This window comes from Haemaphysalis longicornis, unplaced genomic scaffold (assembly GCF_048455015.1).
Source record: "Haemaphysalis longicornis isolate Haplotype H1 unplaced genomic scaffold, Haemaphysalis longicornis Haplotype H1 scaffold_3, whole genome shotgun sequence".
Classification (NCBI taxonomy): Eukaryota; Metazoa; Arthropoda; class Arachnida; order Ixodida; family Ixodidae; genus Haemaphysalis; species Haemaphysalis longicornis.
In genome coordinates, this window is record NW_027526335.1 from 6308380 (window position 1) to 6324580 (window position 16201).

A 16201-nucleotide genomic window follows, 5' to 3' on the forward strand; every position below is an offset into this window, starting at 1 on the left:
ATAGCCTCAGACCCCTCTGTCCCGTTCTTTAAACAAAATTCTTGTACAGCCTGTGTTACCAGGTGGCACTGAACGGGATGAGCACATTCAGTTTGCATCGCTTCACAAGACGCGAGGGCCTCGTGCTATAAACTCGCGCAGGATGATCAATGACGCATCCCCACGGTACACGGATGCAGTGCGCAGCGTGCAATGGTGAAAACGACTCTTGCTTCCGCGATGCGGTGACGGGGCTGCCATCTTGTTAACTCACCGGCGGGGGAGAATATCACACCTTTGAAATGTAGTGTGCTTCGTGGCACGTCCTACCCAGCCACCGATTTCCGCGCACATGAACTGTGAGAGATGGCCAGAGGAGCCACCGCAGAGTTTGCTGTGATGTCGCCACCACTTCATATCGTGCACGTACAAAAGCTGAACACGCACTTCATTGGGACACACGAGGAGGCCACACATTTTATAGCGCAAAGCATTTATTTGATGCAGTAGTCCATATTTGGAGAACTGAGCTGTTGTGATAAAAATTGTCGTCCTCGTTTTCTTGACAACGTTGTTGGACTTGGTTCGTCTAGTAAACTGACACCACAGCAGTACTGAATAGTTCCGGAATCTCCTTCGCGTCAGATTCCCGTCCAACCGCCCTGTCGCGAGCGCCTTTCAACAGCGCTCCTGTCTCGCCGCCCCTTTCAGACCTTATTTTATCTCCCTTGTGATTGCCACGTGAAGCCGCAAGGGCGGCTGCTTTCGGCTCGCTCTAGCGCATTTCACATCGGTCTTCGTAAAACTCGGAAACCAAAAAAGGAGAAACACGACTAAGTATAGGCAAGGGAGAGGGAATGGAGAAAGCGGGAGATAAGAAGATGAGCGACGCAGCCAAGCAGATGAAACCTCGAGGCCGCCACAACCAGGAAAAAAGTTGCCCGCGGAAAGCACCCTCCGCGGCGGGGCATGTGCTGACGCAGCATACACCGCCGCGACGCTCGGCCCCACGGGGCTGGCTGGGACCGCGGCGGCACCAGAAGTAGCAAGTGTGGGGCGACGACGACGAGTGACTCGATTCCGCCTCGTCACCTGTTTGCCGGTCCGACACCACGGACGCGAACCAGGCGGCACGGAACGCTAGTTCCCCCAGCCTCCGCCGCCGTCGGACAAGGCGCCACCGACGCCCCCGTCTTGACGCACGCGCCGCTCTGCCGGCCGCATGCCGCCCGCTCGTTCCCCGACACACACGGCCCGTGCGAGTGTGCGTGAGTGAGTTGCTCCCGCGGCGCTCGCTTCTCGGAGGCGCACGGCGGCAGGAAGAGACGGCGTGACTGCTCCCGGTGCTCCCTCGGTTATCACTGCGCCGGAAATGTCCGAGCAACAACGCCGGCGCCCTCGCTCCTCCACGTGAGCTCGGGACGCGTGGGCGGCCGACGATGCCGATACTCGCCGGCGGTGGACGACAGAACCCGGCGTGTTTTCAGCGACTCGAGACGCGGCGTGGGCGGTGGTAATGTCGAGGTGCGGCTGAGGGACGCGCCGCTACCGTCTGTACCTGGCGACGAGTGTCATCGGCTGAGCGACGCTTGCTGCAGAAGGAGTAGCCGGCTAATCGCTGTGCAGACATGGTGCGGCCACTCGAGTGTTTCGCCCTCTCGTGGTGCGTGCTGGTGGTCGCCTGCGTCGGATACGCCCAGGGACACGCGCTCGCTGACAGGAGTGCCAAGCTGCGCGTGCAGGCGCTCCTGGCGAACCAAAATCCTATCAGCGCGCTCCGGACGTCGGCACCGCTGTCTCCGGTGAGATACGCATGCGCAGAATGCTCTCGTTCGAACTGAACGTCCGACAGATGTCACCAGGGCGGTTGACTGATACATCGGGATGACTTTTCAGATAATTGTAGAACTTATCCACTGGAAATAACAAGTCGAAAGTACCAAACACAACGAAAATAGATTAGAGGGGATAATTTTTTGAGCAATAACAATGCGACACAAACTGTTTTTTTTTTCCTCTCGCAATTCTCCTGTTATATGTGTATCGCAAATTATCCTTTATGGTCGAAATTGACCAGAACACAGTGTGCTTAGGTCGTACCGTTAAATAGCTGGCAGGCAGGTGAAGTAACCGTGGTGTAATTGCCCGTATCGTGAAGGACAAATAGGAGAGAATGAGCGATGCTCGTAGCCTGAATTCGGCACCAATGCTCACAGGTCACCTATCCCTGGCAGACGAAAAGCTCTTGAGGAAGCACCCGATCTCGGAGGGATTTAAACAAGGTGTTGTGTAAGCCATACAATGAATACATCTGAATGTGAGTGGTGCACGAAGACTGCTGTGCTGCCCAAGAATTCGGAGGTGCTCGTTACTGTTTTAACGCGGAGCTGTTTAAGCCGAGCAATAACCATCCGTCTCGCCAAAAAACCTTCGAAGTGTGAGGGAAAGTGGCGAGGAGGCAAAGGTAGTGTGCGCCTCAAGAAAAAAAATGCGGTCATGGAGGTACCGGGAATTCAACCGGGGACCTTTACGCTGTGAAACCGGCGACCTAACCACTGGGCCACCGCAAAGGCCCGAAGGGTGCGGGGCTAGCAGCGGCGGGGAACAATAACACGTGCTGCCAGGTGGAAAGAAGGGCTTCCCGAGGTCTCAATCGAACCTGGGCCCCTCGCGCTATGAAACCGGGGTCTAACCAATGGAGCTATCATCGCTTCGCGGGCGCACAGCATTTTTTCGGAGTTCGTGATGCGGGCGTTGGTTTTGGGCTTGGCCGCGGGTTCTAGCGAGTGCTGACGCTGTCCACTTTGCGAGATATGTGACAGCCTCGGGGCCTGCCAGTGATGGAGAAGTTTCAGCAGCAAGTTCTGAAACAAACGCGAGGTGCAACAGCCGGCTCTCCGGCGAAGGCAGAGGGGCCCCCGCCAGCCATGCTGCTTCTTCAGCCTTGCTGTACTGCCAGCTGCGCTATTTTTTATGCGCATCTTTCGGGACGTCAAGCTTATAATTCAATCTCATTAAATAAATAACAGGAAACGGAAAGGAAATCCATTCACAACACAACTTCAAGCATTTTTGATCGGACCGCGATCCGCAAACGCCCATGCGTGCACTCTTTCGGGAAATGTTATGGAACCCCGCCTCTGCAATCAATCGTTCATTCCATAACCATTAAGCGTCAAGTTAAGCCGCTGCCCCCCTCCTACGGCGCACATCACATCCGACGAGTATCCTAATCTCAAAGCCTCGGTCCGAACTTTTGAATCCAGCATTGGAGCTCAATATTTCTGACGGCTCGAAATAAGAAAAAGAATTCTCACGCAGTGAGCCGTGCTTGTAGCACTCTAAATTGTGCGAACTGCGGTTTAAACTGGGCTGGGGTCACCCATTATTACACGCCTCGTCCTGACAAGGGCTCTTTCGTGTGCTGGCTTTAACGCCGCTGGTTACCCTAACCACCGTATCCTGTTTAGGATGACTTGTGTTGGATGTCACAGGATGCTTCTGTGAAGCACGAAAACGTTGTGTCCAGGCTAGAAAAAAAAAAAGGTGGTGCGCATATCTTTTTTGAGATAAGCCTTTTTCAAAGTTGAGTGGCATGCAAGGGAGGCTTTCTGAGTAATTTTATGTCGTTCTGTCTGGCAAACGACATCGCGTTCTACAGACGCCGCCTGTCAAGCCGCGGCGCGCGCTTGCAGTGCCGATGACCCTGTCTATGTTCGGGCAGCCATGCTTCCTTTTTGACGTTGTGCTTTGCTGCTTTGACAATGTTGCACGCACAGCATGACTCGGTTGAGTGGTGCAAAAAAAAAGCGGGATATAATTCTTACAGAAAAAAACCAATTCCAGCATACCTAGATGCCTGTTTTTAAAGTCTACTGAGCATTGTAGTGTTCGCGGAGCGCAAGGAACTTACCTCGGCATAAACACGCAGCACAAGCACAAATAAAGAAGAAAAAAAGAGGTTTCCGAATTAAGCAAACATTCAAGCGATTTTAGAAAGACCGATTGCCCGAGATTGCTTGAATTGATTGGTTTCAAAGTGTTTTACATTAACAGGGTTAAACCTGATTCGTAACCTTGTAGCCTTTGGGCAAAGTAAGGCGTTTCGTAACCCCGTAATTCTTGCTTCATATACGTTTAGGTTGCTCGGCAGATACAGTATAAGCCGTACAGACCGTAACAGGGTTGCGTACGTTCAGGTTAGGGCTGGACGTACGCGAGCAATTGCTGGCCAAGCGATGTTGTGCGCGATTTTGAACTGAAGCTTTCTGCGCCTCACCGATGGCGACCGTCCCCTTGACCAAGTGCACTGCAGGAAAGTCAACTGTACACAATGGGAGGGCACATGATGGTGAGGCGTTTCCGGAAAGGCCCATCGAGTGCCTCAAAAGAAAACAAAGGTGCTTCCCGTTGTCGGATTCGAACCTGGGGGCCTCGCGTTACAAAGCCGACGTTTATCGGCACGTCCGATTGCGCAGTTCCGACCCAGTCAAAGCAGTTTGTACTTTGGCTTTGACTCAGATTGCATGGGAGAAAGCTACGCGTTTTCACGGTCTTTCCCTTTCACGGAAAGGGGCTTCAATTTTTGTGGACGTACCAGTCATAAGACTACTGCTACTCTCTTATCGAAATGTTTGTGTAATGGCCCAGAGAACACGAAATTTTTTAGAAAATTCAAATTCGTCCGGCACACGAAACGTCACCTCGTATTTTCTCGCCTGCGCACAGTGAATTCGCGTATGCTTAAATTCCCCAGGAATGCTTTCGAACCACGATCACGTTCTTGCAGCTGCAGGGGCAAGTCGCGTGAGTTGTTCCACGTTCTCTAGAGCCACTACATAAGCTTATTTAGTGGATCTAACGTTCTCCCACGGTGCCCGGCTCAAATTTTAGAGACGGCGCGGGTGCCACCCTCGCTTCCGTTTGCATCGCTAGTGTGTGCCGGGATTGCGAGATTTCTCACCGCGTTACGTTTCAGCGCGCATCCTTGTCGCCTTGCGGTTGCTTGCCGCGAAGCGTTGTACACCGACACCCCAGAGATGAATAAGCAAAAGACACCCTGGACTCCAACCCTGAATTCTTCCTCCCATTTTAGTTGGTAGCGTTTTGATTGTCACCATGCTTTGCCAGATGTTCTTATCGCTTACAATGACCGTACACTGTGCCCTGGTTTTTTTCCCTAACTGGTCAAGGCAAACTCGGTGGCCTTCTGCTGTGTCTTTGCGGTGACCGCATGGCACCCGGCGGCAACTCCTTCAAAGCGCTGCCGCCGCCGTCCAAGGCTTGCTCCGAGTGAGGGGTCTAACCGCGAAATCAGATGATGCGGTGCGCGCCTGAAAGTGAACGCGCTGCGTCCATGCGTGTCGGCGACAAGATTGCGCCGGAGAAAAACATCGAACGTCCTTTCGTTGCTTGTTATACGTTTATTTTTTCCTCTCTGGCGTGATGTGGGTGCACTATGTGTTTGTAGCACGTGTACGCCTACGGTGTACGCCGATGCGTGCCTTTTGTACGGGTCCTAAAGGGGCGGGAAATGCGAATTAGTGTCGCTGCGTACATGTACAGCATGTATTTTTTCCTGGAATGGCGATGGTGTGTTCCTTCTTTTTTTTTTCTTTTGTAAAGCAGAGGCTAAACAAGTAGATGTAGCGACTAAACGCAAGCATCAGTAGCATATAAAAGAAAACAAGAAATCTAGCTTCTAATCTCCCCTTCTGTTCGTCCGTTGCGATTTTCGTTCCACTTGTAAAAATCCCTGGCTATATATTACCCTAGAAAAATTCTATTTCTCGCATTCGCTAGAGTTTTTAGTCCGCTGGGCTTTAATCATGAACTTTCTGTTGCGTGTGGCTCACGTTCATCGATTGAAACAGGAAACAGCAAAATAAGAAAAAAAAAACACGTTCCCCGAAAAATGTCGTGAACGTGGTTGGATAAGCGAAGTTGCCAAGCCAGTGCGCGACAGAAAACAGGATTGACCAAGATGGAGTTCAAACGAGCGCAGCAAACAGGACACGATTATTGGTAATTTTGGATTTAGCACACTTCTGAGCTAAAGAAACTCCCAGGGACTGCAGTATGCTTTTACCTCACCAGACAAACAAGAGACTCAATTCCACAGTGGCCTTGCGATACCGCTGGAATGGTGCAGGAGCGGTGGCTGATCGTGCTATTAAAACAACTGCTACTGATTATTATCCACGAAACCGGCTCAGATAAAACTACCCACGGGTATGTAGTCGTCCGAGCAGTCAAACGTCATATGATTCGTTTGGAGATAATTTCGGAGGAGCACGAGTTGCAGCCGTTTTCTGCAATGTTCACGCCGGAGAAGCCCATGATTTGGCGGCAGACGGAAATTTAGAATCATTTACAACTACACGTTGAACTCACTAATGATGACAACTTGATGAAACTAATCGTAACGACACACTCGTATTAGCAGCCAGTTGCACTTTGCCTCTTCCCAATCGGTCTACCTTAGATTGAGAGCTGCAGAGCATTGGAAAAGAAGTTGGCTTTGCTGCAAAGCATATTCTGCCGACGGAGTGTGGTGCCGAGCCATATGCAGTTCCGTTGTGAAATGAGATAGCCGTCTCGAAGCACACAGAGCGCCACCGTTACGATAAAGAGTCTGGGGAACTATTCGGCTCACGTGCGTGTGTTCAAGTCACTTGAATTCCGAACGATCTGTACCATTCTCCTTATCTCCCGCGCCGGCTCTTACGATCAGTACCCCGCGCGACACGTTGAAATTGCGCGATGGGAGTAAAATAAAAGAAATAGAAAAGGTCCACCACTCGTAAGCGCCTTGGCTTCCATCCACAACAACGCCTTTCCGCTGCTCACGTGCGCGACGTACTAAGTCGATCTTCTGAATTAGGGGTCGGTAGCCTGGAACTGACCTTGTGTACAAACGCTAATTAACATGCAACGCTAAATTTCAGTAGGAGCTCACTATATGCCGACTCTCCTAAGTGAAGCGCGTAAAAAATAAAATGAATACACACAGCACGCAGAAAGGAGCGCCATTTTTGGGCTTTTCTTGTACTTAAAACATAAAGCTGATTGCATTCTCATTATGCAACGACATTCTTGTTCGAGTCTCAAAAAAGTGAATCTACTCCGTTACAGGATCGGTCAGTCCCGAAACCTCGGCTTACACGTGTGCGCATCTGAATCCGTAATTAAGTTCATCTCTGGGTTTTTCGCTTGTCGGAGATTCTTTTTCGAGAAAACTCAAAGCGCGTTCTTTAGAATTATTTTTTTCCGGGGATTCCTTGACATACCTCGAGGAAGTTATAATACGTTTTTCATAACGCTTTTTGGTTTGAAGCACAACAAGAAATGCATAGCTAAAATGAGGAGGAGGAGGAAGGCAAAGTTTGTAGAGAGAGCACGCAGGATGGTAGAGTCGTCGTTATCGTTGAAAGCCTGATCAGTCCGGGGAGCCCTGAGCTCCCTTGAATAAATCGCTGTAATTCGTCTGAAATAGATGCAGATATGATTTTTTGGAGACGCACTGTTTAGACGTGAACCGCAGAATGCTTTCGTTTCCTTTTCATTTTTCAATACCTACATCTAACGACGATTACCGACATCATGCCCCTCTACAGACAACAAAGCCAAGCCTGTCCCTCACCCCGCCCAAAATTATCCACGGAATACGAAGTCACACCTCCCCGCCTCCAGAACAACGCTCATTACCACGGTACATTATTACACGCTTCGGTGTATCCTCACAATACGTCTACGTGTGCAAACGCTGCAACAAATCCTTAGATGGGCTAACAAGATGGACCCTTTGCCGCAAAGGGCGGGAGTGCCCCACGTGTCATTCGTCACCCCTATCCCCAAACGCACCCTAGAGAAGTGGGAGGCCCAGCAGACCAGCACACGTCCTGAAGGCCAGGACCTCCTTACTGACGGGCTTAAGAGCGCAGCCCGAGTCCAAGGCTTCCTGGACTGATGATACCTTCCACACCCACAAGGAGGACCACTCTACCATCCTTCGTCCGCTCTCAGAAAACGTTTTGTCTCCCTTTTCCTCCTCCAACTACTTCTACGGCACGTGTGTGCTGTTGCGAGGAAAGACTCGTGGTCGTACAAACGAGGCGAAAGAACGCCGCGATTGCGCAATGGCGAAGACGTGCGTGCAAGCGTCGCATGGTATACATCAAACATTGAAGAAACAATGCTTTGAGTATTGCACCTGTAATTGTATAGCACAGGTCAAACAATTTACTGAATCAAAACCCGGGATTTCGCTAATTGCTATTCTCAGAACGTTCCAGTACCAGAAATTGTCCACGAAATCCGCCGACAGTACAAACTTGGGAGCGGATATTTTCGTTGCGGCTGCTCTGTTTCTCAGGGCCGGATTAAGGGGGGGGGGGGTGGCGGCTACGGGGGCTGCAGCCCCGGGCCCCCAGCTGTAGGGGCCCCGCTCGATTATATGAAAAAAACATCTTGAGTGTGCTCACTGCCCGTATGAAAGTTGAAGGTAGGAGCTTCAACCTTACCTTCACACCGAAGCTGACTCGTCACAGGTGGGGAGGAGTGGGTGGCCCCTCACGTCATGATTGTCAACCTTCGAGTCCATTTCAGTTTAATTTAGTTATTCCTAATCCTCTTCCTTGTTTTCCCGAGGTTTATGAGAAAACGTCTTGGACCAAAAGTCGTGGGTACACAGCTTGACCGGGCTTAAGATGCCACATAAAAAAGGCCCTGAGCTCGGCTCCGGTGTTTTTCGGCGCACGTCGTTTCGGTACTCTTTTCGGTACTCTTTTGGTACACGGACATCTAAGTACGCGGACGTTTCGGCGCGCGCACGTTTCAGTATAAGAAAGGGTCAGGCATGCGAATAATGAAATAATGTCTGAAGAACATTGTAAATTGTTTAAGCCTGAGGGACGTTATATGTAATTATTGACAACTTAAGCACTGCCCTACGGGCTCATACACAGTTTCTGCCAGAAATTTCAATGTATAGCGCTTGACAAGGAAGCTCATTGCGATGACGACCCGTTCAATAAAGCTAGTGGATTAGTTGAATCGCATAAGCGTGATTGATATCGACTCGATATTTCTCGCTGAATGGTCAGCGTATATATGGTCATTTAAACGTTCAAAGTTTGTGTAGGCCACTCGCTGGGTCGTTCGGCTTCAGCCCGCGCCTCTGTGCTGTAGCCTATGCAGGCTGTCTGAGCAACAAGCGTTGCGGAAGCTACATGTCCGCGAGACTCTATTCGTAGCGTAGGCGCCACTCAGTGTGGACGCAGAGGCCGCCGGGTCAGCCCGACCCTAGCGGCTCCCTTAGAGCTGGGGAATCAGCAGGCCTAGGCGGTGTGAAGAGCTCAGGCGTGGACGCCAAGCAAAGCAACAACGTGTTTCCTTTCGGGATGACGAAAGCTGCGTCCACTTAAAAACGCATCCTGCGTGCGGCCCCTTCGATGCCGTCTTGAAAGCGGACCTCCGCCGCGACTCGGGGACGGTAAGCTGTTTGTCCCCGTGAGCGCATTTCGCTTTGGAATGAGCCGGTGGACGGTGCGGTTCAAAGGGCGGCCCGCAGATCTGGTCCCGCTTGGGCGCGGCGGCAGGAGGAGAGGAACCCCCGAAGGAGCGCGGGAAAACAGTGGACTCGAAAACGAGAGGTCCACCCATACTCGCCACCTTCGTAGACCTCGAATTTAGACGAGAAGCGTCAGCGTGTTTCCACTGCCAGTTACGACCGAACAACGACCCGACAGATCGACTGCTAGAACTGTTGCGCGGCACCGACGGGAGCAGCAGCGCGGTGGTGAGCAGAGACATTCTATCCCCATTAAACTGTTGTCTGATTCCATCTCTCGTGCTCACCTGTCGCTCTACAACCCAAAAGGGACCCATTAATGTGTAACGGCTTGCCGACTAGCAAGACCATCACAGCTGCAAAACAGGAGTTCATCGCCGCTGCAAGTTCAACGGCCATGCGCAAACTCACGCACGAAGCGGACCGTTCTGCAGCCCAAAAAGCGAGATTTGCCTGCTTACCGTCTTTGTGCTAATCGTGCTGCGATAGGAGAAAAAGTTTATTACAGTAAAACCCGGCTATAACGAACCCGAATAGAGCGAATTATGCTATATATCGAACGAAAATAAATCAGTTACGGAAATACACGCGAAACATATTCCTTATAACGAACTTCACATCTGATATATCGAACTCGGCGTGCCTAGAATGGCCGCCAGAATGCATGGTCTCGGAGCGGCGATTGAGATGTTGATTGGCCGCGACCACTGAGCAAGAGCCGCGACTGAGACATTGCGCCTCGCACGGAGCGACGTGACGCCCAATACTTTCCGCAACTGTTTCCGGCGCGCGGGACTCGCGACGGAACCCGCCCAGTCAGTGACTCCGGACCAACACGGCAGCTCGCCAATGTTCTCGATGCTGCGCCGAAAGGAGTGTCCTTCGAAGATTTCCTGAGTGTCGACGACGATGTTGCCGCCACTGTAAGACCCTCGGACGCGGGCACCGTCAGCAGCACCGTCTGCTGAAAAGCACCGAGGAGGCAGAGGATGTCGCGAGGGAAAGCCGTCCGACGCTTAATGAAGTGCTTTCAGCAGTCGATGTCCTCCGCCAATCTTACAACCATACTAACTTTTACGCCTGATAAAATCCGTTATAAAATACTCGACATCAAGACAAGAAATTAGTTCCCGGAAAGCGTAAAAGTATGTATAATTTATCACTGATCAAAGCGCATAACATGGGCTTCGAAAATTTTTGCATATTAAAGCGGAATTATTATCAGCATCATCATTAGGGCCCCAAGGACGCAGTAGCCCCGGGCCCCAAAATTTCATAATCCGGCACTGCTGTTCCTTCACAGCAGTCTAGCTATTCAAATGCATACGCACCGTTAGGATGATTACGAATAAAAAAACGGACTCGTTCGACTGCGCAGCCCTACGAACTGCAGGCGTTATTCCCTTATGAAATGGCTCTCCCCACCTCTACCTAGACAAGTGTTAACTAACCTTCTGCACAAAACTTCCTGTACTTGCACCCATCTAGACCTACAACGTGGGTGAAATTCAAGCAGCCACGCTTGATTCTTGGATTCGTTCCGTTTTTGTTCAGATGATTCGTAGTCCTTTTCTACAACGCCGCCGCCGCCTCCGCGGCATTATACGGCGTCGAGACAGATTCACCCCGAAGTGCGTCTTGACGGCTTGCCAAGTCAGGCGCTCGCATAACATCAAGGGATTGCGCGAGATGCGCGCGCTATTTCAAGAGGAGGCGCCTCCGAACGCGCCCGGGCCTCAGTCGGAGAGAAGCCGGCCGTCTGATTCTCCCCTGCATTATTTATTTCTCCTTCCAACTTCTTTTTCTCAACGACATGCTCGAAGGATTAGCGACGACGAGCAGGTTTTATGCCCGCTTGGACGGCGAAGATGCGTAAGCCGACGCTCAAAACCGCATTTGATATACGAAGCGTGTCCCGCGAAACAGCAACAAGCATTGTTCGACCCCTACGCCTTGCTCCGTAGAAAGAAACCTTGGGCCTTGCTATTTTGGTATTGTCGTTTGGATATCTTTTTCTGTCCAGAGGACATTATCGCGAGGTATAACCGACATCTTTAGCCCTCGAGCAAAGATGAGGTAACGATAGGGCCTTACGGCTAAATTTGTCCTAAGCGCCGTCCGCGTACTCGGAGGCAAACCAGCGCTCATTAATGTCTCGGGAAATAAATGTCTGTGCCTCGCACGGGGTTCTTGGTCGCGCGTTTTTGTCTTTTCATCGTGGGGAAACTAATTTTGCTCCTTAAAAGCAGCGGCCACAGATAAACCGCCTCACAGAACTGTCAGACGGTGACCCATTTCGGCTTAGGCGCGCGTAATTTTCTCGACCGAAGCCGCGCCGCCGCCTGACTTCTCCGGCAGACCGCGCGGACGCACGGGTGTATGCGTGTCCACGATTCCGGTCCGCTGGCGGTGGCACAGTAGACAAGCGGGCGCACCTTAGTAGACGAGAGACGCTGGATAAACAAGACGCCCGCGGATGGGGGGCCTCGCAGGAGAGCGTCGACACCACGGCACGCAACCTTGAATAAAAGGGAGGGAAGGAAAGATGAAGTAAAAATGAGGATGCGGAATCGGCGTCCGCCACAACAAAAGCTCTTTCCTCGGGACCGGAACAGCTGTCAAAACGTTGCGACTCTCCCCCTCGCCACACTCCCCCATCCACCCCGCACGCCTGACCCGCGCATTCTCTCGTTGTCATGATCGGTCTCCGTAACGGACCGCTGCCCATTTTCATTTCGACTTATCCTCTGGCCCCTTCGCGGGCTCTGTTTCGCCCTTCCTTGGAAATTCGTCCCAAGCCAGTCGCTTTCTTAAGAGGGCGCCGCGTGTCTGGCCTCCCAGCTTCTCTGCTCGACTGCATGAAAAAAAGAAAAAAAAAAACGAAAAAAGAACTGCTTTTTTTTTTTCCTTTGTGTTCTGCCGTGGGGAAATTCTGATATCCATCGAGGTTCGCTACCGTAGTCCAATGCGCCGAATATGGCCAGACAAACCCCGAGCTGCTGCCGGCTGCAGATGACGCGGTGTTTGTTTTTGTGATCCGGAAGGTCGCTGGAAATTTATGATGCAACTCTACGCGCGCACACACCACTACGATCTCTCTCTCTCTCTCTCTCTCTCTCTCTCTCTCTCTCTCTCTCTCTCTCTCTCTCTCTCTCTCTCTCTCTCTCTCTCTCTGCAGCCCACCCTCAGCGCCCTCTTTGCACGGCCAGTGTCTCCAGCACGTGTCTTGGGCGTCCAGGATTTGTTTATGCGTGCGCGTCCTCGTATGTCACCCCGGAATCCCGGCCGGGCCGGGCTTGTTTTTCTCGACCTCCCCGCTGCCTCACCCTTGCTCCTCGACGCGCTTGCTTATGTAGTGGACTAGCTGCGCAGGACGGGACACACGAAACAGAAAGCACGCCAGCTTACTCGCCGTTTATTTTGCCGGTTATTTTTGGGACTTCCGTAATGCCATGTAAATTACGCCTCATATATATATAATATGCGGAAGCCTGCGCCCTGTATAGGCGTGAATTTTGGCACTTTGTATAATGTCGTGTACGAAAGGAGGGAGCGCATGGCGAGATAAATCTGAGTACGTGTTAATGGCCGTGGCGTGGTGGGTCATTGATCTCCAGATTTTTGGCTTCATGTACGGCTTTTTTTTTTTAGTTGAACGCAGAGTGAAGCTCTTATTCGTGTCTAATGGAATCAGGTAGCGCAATTCCCTGTTTGGCCGTCTCATAACGGGGACCATTGTATTGACTATCTCGACCGGTTTTGTGGATTTAGAAACTCAAACTCAAGCTTCTCGTATTTTTCACTTGAAAACTCGCTTGCGCAAAGGGTCATTCGAAGTAGACGGAGAGGCGACGCGTATTAGCGATGGCCCAGTGTTAGCCAAAACTCCACGGCTTGAGGTGTAACGTTGTCAACCTGTCTCCGCAGGTCGACGTACAATGAGTATTACATTGCTCAACTTGAACGTTACCTAGTGGTAGTGCTAAACATAGGACGTTAGGCCCAACGTTACACTTTGAGGGCCGGAGTCGTCTACCGCTATACCCTCGGGAAAAGTGCTCATTGTAGTCGCCGTACTTTCAAGCAGCGAGTACCGGCTTACTTCACTGGACTCTGAAGTGAAACTTTAGCCCTAAGCTCCTGTGCTCCGTTGCATACCCAAGTTATAATTCCAGCGAAGTTTATTTTTATATATTTTGTTAGCGAAGTTATTCATTTTTATTAGTTATTGTTATATTTAGTGTTTATGATGATTAAAATGTTCTTAGGCAAATTATTTGCATCTATACTGTTATAACGATTAAATTCCTTAGCTTCGCAAATTATGCATTTTTGTGCAAATACAAGGCATTACGCGGTTCGTGCTCTGCCTTACTCGGCAAAAAATGGCCCCCGAACGTTCGCGAACCATTGTTGAATAACACGAACAAGCCCTGTTCTATAACTGGCGTGTTCGCAAATAAATTCCTAACGACAACGTTTGCGTTAAGCCGCCAGAGCTCGTTCACCCCTAACCCGCGATTTGGCGCAGTAACGTGACAGCGATGCTGACTTACGCGCAACCTCTCCGCTAGCCGCAGCATAGCAGACCCATCAAAAAAGAACGCCAGAAAATCTGGGATCAGTGTTTTCGGGGATCGCGATGCCCTGCTCCGAAGTAGGACGAAGTAGAGCCGATCTTTTCCTCCGCGGCGACGCTCTCACGCAATGCCTCCCTCGGTCGCGGCCACCACGAACGACGTCGTGTAGACCTTGCACGCTCTCGCAGTGAAACAGCGTTCCGCGGTGGCTCGGCTTCGCCTCCCCCTTGCTCCGCATGAATGGCGCGAACTCGCTGCGTGGCCCTAAATACCGGGTTCAGCCGATCGCGTCATCGTAGCTGCTCCTCTTTATGCCAGGCGCACATTAGCATCGCGCGCCCCTGTAACCCGTCCGCTGCCGCCGCCGGGGGGGCAAGTAGATATTTTTCCCATTCTGTTTTATGATTTTGTATTTCCCGCGCTTCTCCTCCCACTGCAAGTTTAGAAGCGTGCCCAGACGACCCCTGCGAGGAGTTGAGGGAACGACTGGCGCTAGACGCTGAATGCTGCTCCCCGGACTCATCGCTCTTCCGACCAGCCGAGATCAAAGAACGCGCCATGGTCGGCGTGTCTGCGTAGTACATTCAGTTCCTGGTTTTCCTGCGGCTGATTAGAGAGATATCGATGCATTTTGTTGCTTTTTTTCGCGTGCTTATCCATCTATGCTGTGCTTGGTGTGTTTTTTTTTTTTTTCGTCCTGGCGAAGGGTGGGGGGCTGAAAGGGTTACGGCCGAGTAATTGGACGTAGCCTTGGGGACAACACCTTCACCTTTATCCAATTTGACGTAATTGGGATCGGATTTCCGCGTGTACGGCCATGGTGGCACGCTGGTAGCGCTGTGTTTGAAAGCTCGCTTAATAAGTCTTATAATGCTTGATTACGGCGTAATAAGGTCTTAACTAACCGGGAGCCATTTGCTCCTGTACGCGGCGCGCCCAGAAATTGAGGCGTGTCTTTCTCTAAATTGTCTCGTCTGGGGAGGTTGATACACGACTTCCTCCTCTGCCACTGCGACCTCGGCGCGGTAGTATACGCTGCACGATTTCGTCACGCCGATAAACGTCTGTCGGATCCGGATTACTCGCGGGACGTGGAATGCCGAATACACGAGACATTAAACGAGGCGCGTGGTATCGCTATACGGGCTAATTGCTTCCGCTGAATTTTTCTTGATGTAGATGAAGCTGACACAAATGTTTAGTGTGTTTTGGACAATCTCTAGCCACATCTCTCGGTTTCCAAGTTTAAAAGGCGGGAAACCCAGCCTGTTAAGCTTTGAGCTTCAGTATGGACAACCTGAATGAACTGTCCGGTTGGCAATTACGTAACAACTACTGCCGGTAATAAGAGCTTCTTATGTAATGCTGGCCGACGGAGCATGCCAATTTGCGGAAAGTCGAGGTCACCATCAATTTTCATGGTGCTAGATATTAATTTCACTCGTGGATCCGGAAGGATCTCCTTAGTGTGTTAATGCTAGGGATCTTAACATGAAACGAAAAAGTAAGCGGCGCGAGAGTGCGCTACGGAACGGGAAAAAACAGTAAAAAGATTGCCTATTGCTCAGCGTAGCGGTTGCATAACTGTAATAATATGTGTCTAAAGCAAATTTATCGTCGTTTTCTCACCCGACGGAGACAGGGCGCCACACCGGGTTGGGCAACATTCAGCGAAGGAGGGTTTCTGAAGCTTTCGACGTATATTGCTGCACAAAATTAGGTGTTCTACGAGCCGAAGTCACACATAGACTCCGGAGCACCCCGTAGGAGAGGGCTGAGGGTTACTTAAAACCCCCTGAAGATATTTAACACGCCCCGATATCGCTACATGCTGGCGTTTTCTGTGCTTTTTTCCCGTAAGAAGCACGGCCGCCGTAGTCACGATCGAAGCCGTGTCCTTGGGACGAGCAGCGCAGCCCCTTAGCCACTGAGCCACTGTGGCAGGATCACCGTATACATGCTGTAGCCCTTTACGTCGTTCCCGCGACAGGGTTACCTCAATTCTTTCATCCCGACGGTCGATGTATGGGGAGGAGGCATTTGGAGGAGCATGAAGGTTCTGTAACGCTTA

General features: G+C 51.2%; 1 protein-coding gene across 2 annotated transcripts in view; it reads left to right on the forward strand.

Annotated features, from left to right (window-relative positions):
• Nucleotides 1-987: 987 nt before the first annotated feature.
• Nucleotides 988-16201, forward strand: part of LOC144173897 (uncharacterized) — a 161952-nt gene continuing 146738 nt past the window's right edge. Inside the window, exon 1 of one of the 2 annotated variants that reach the window (XM_077702219.1) lies at nucleotides 988-1781. In XM_077702219.1, the coding sequence (XP_077558345.1) occupies nucleotides 1608-1781 (174 nt within the window). In that variant the 5' untranslated portion in view covers nucleotides 988-1607. The remainder of the gene's footprint in view (nucleotides 1782-16201) is intronic. The other variant, XM_077702220.1, reaches the window with a different exon arrangement.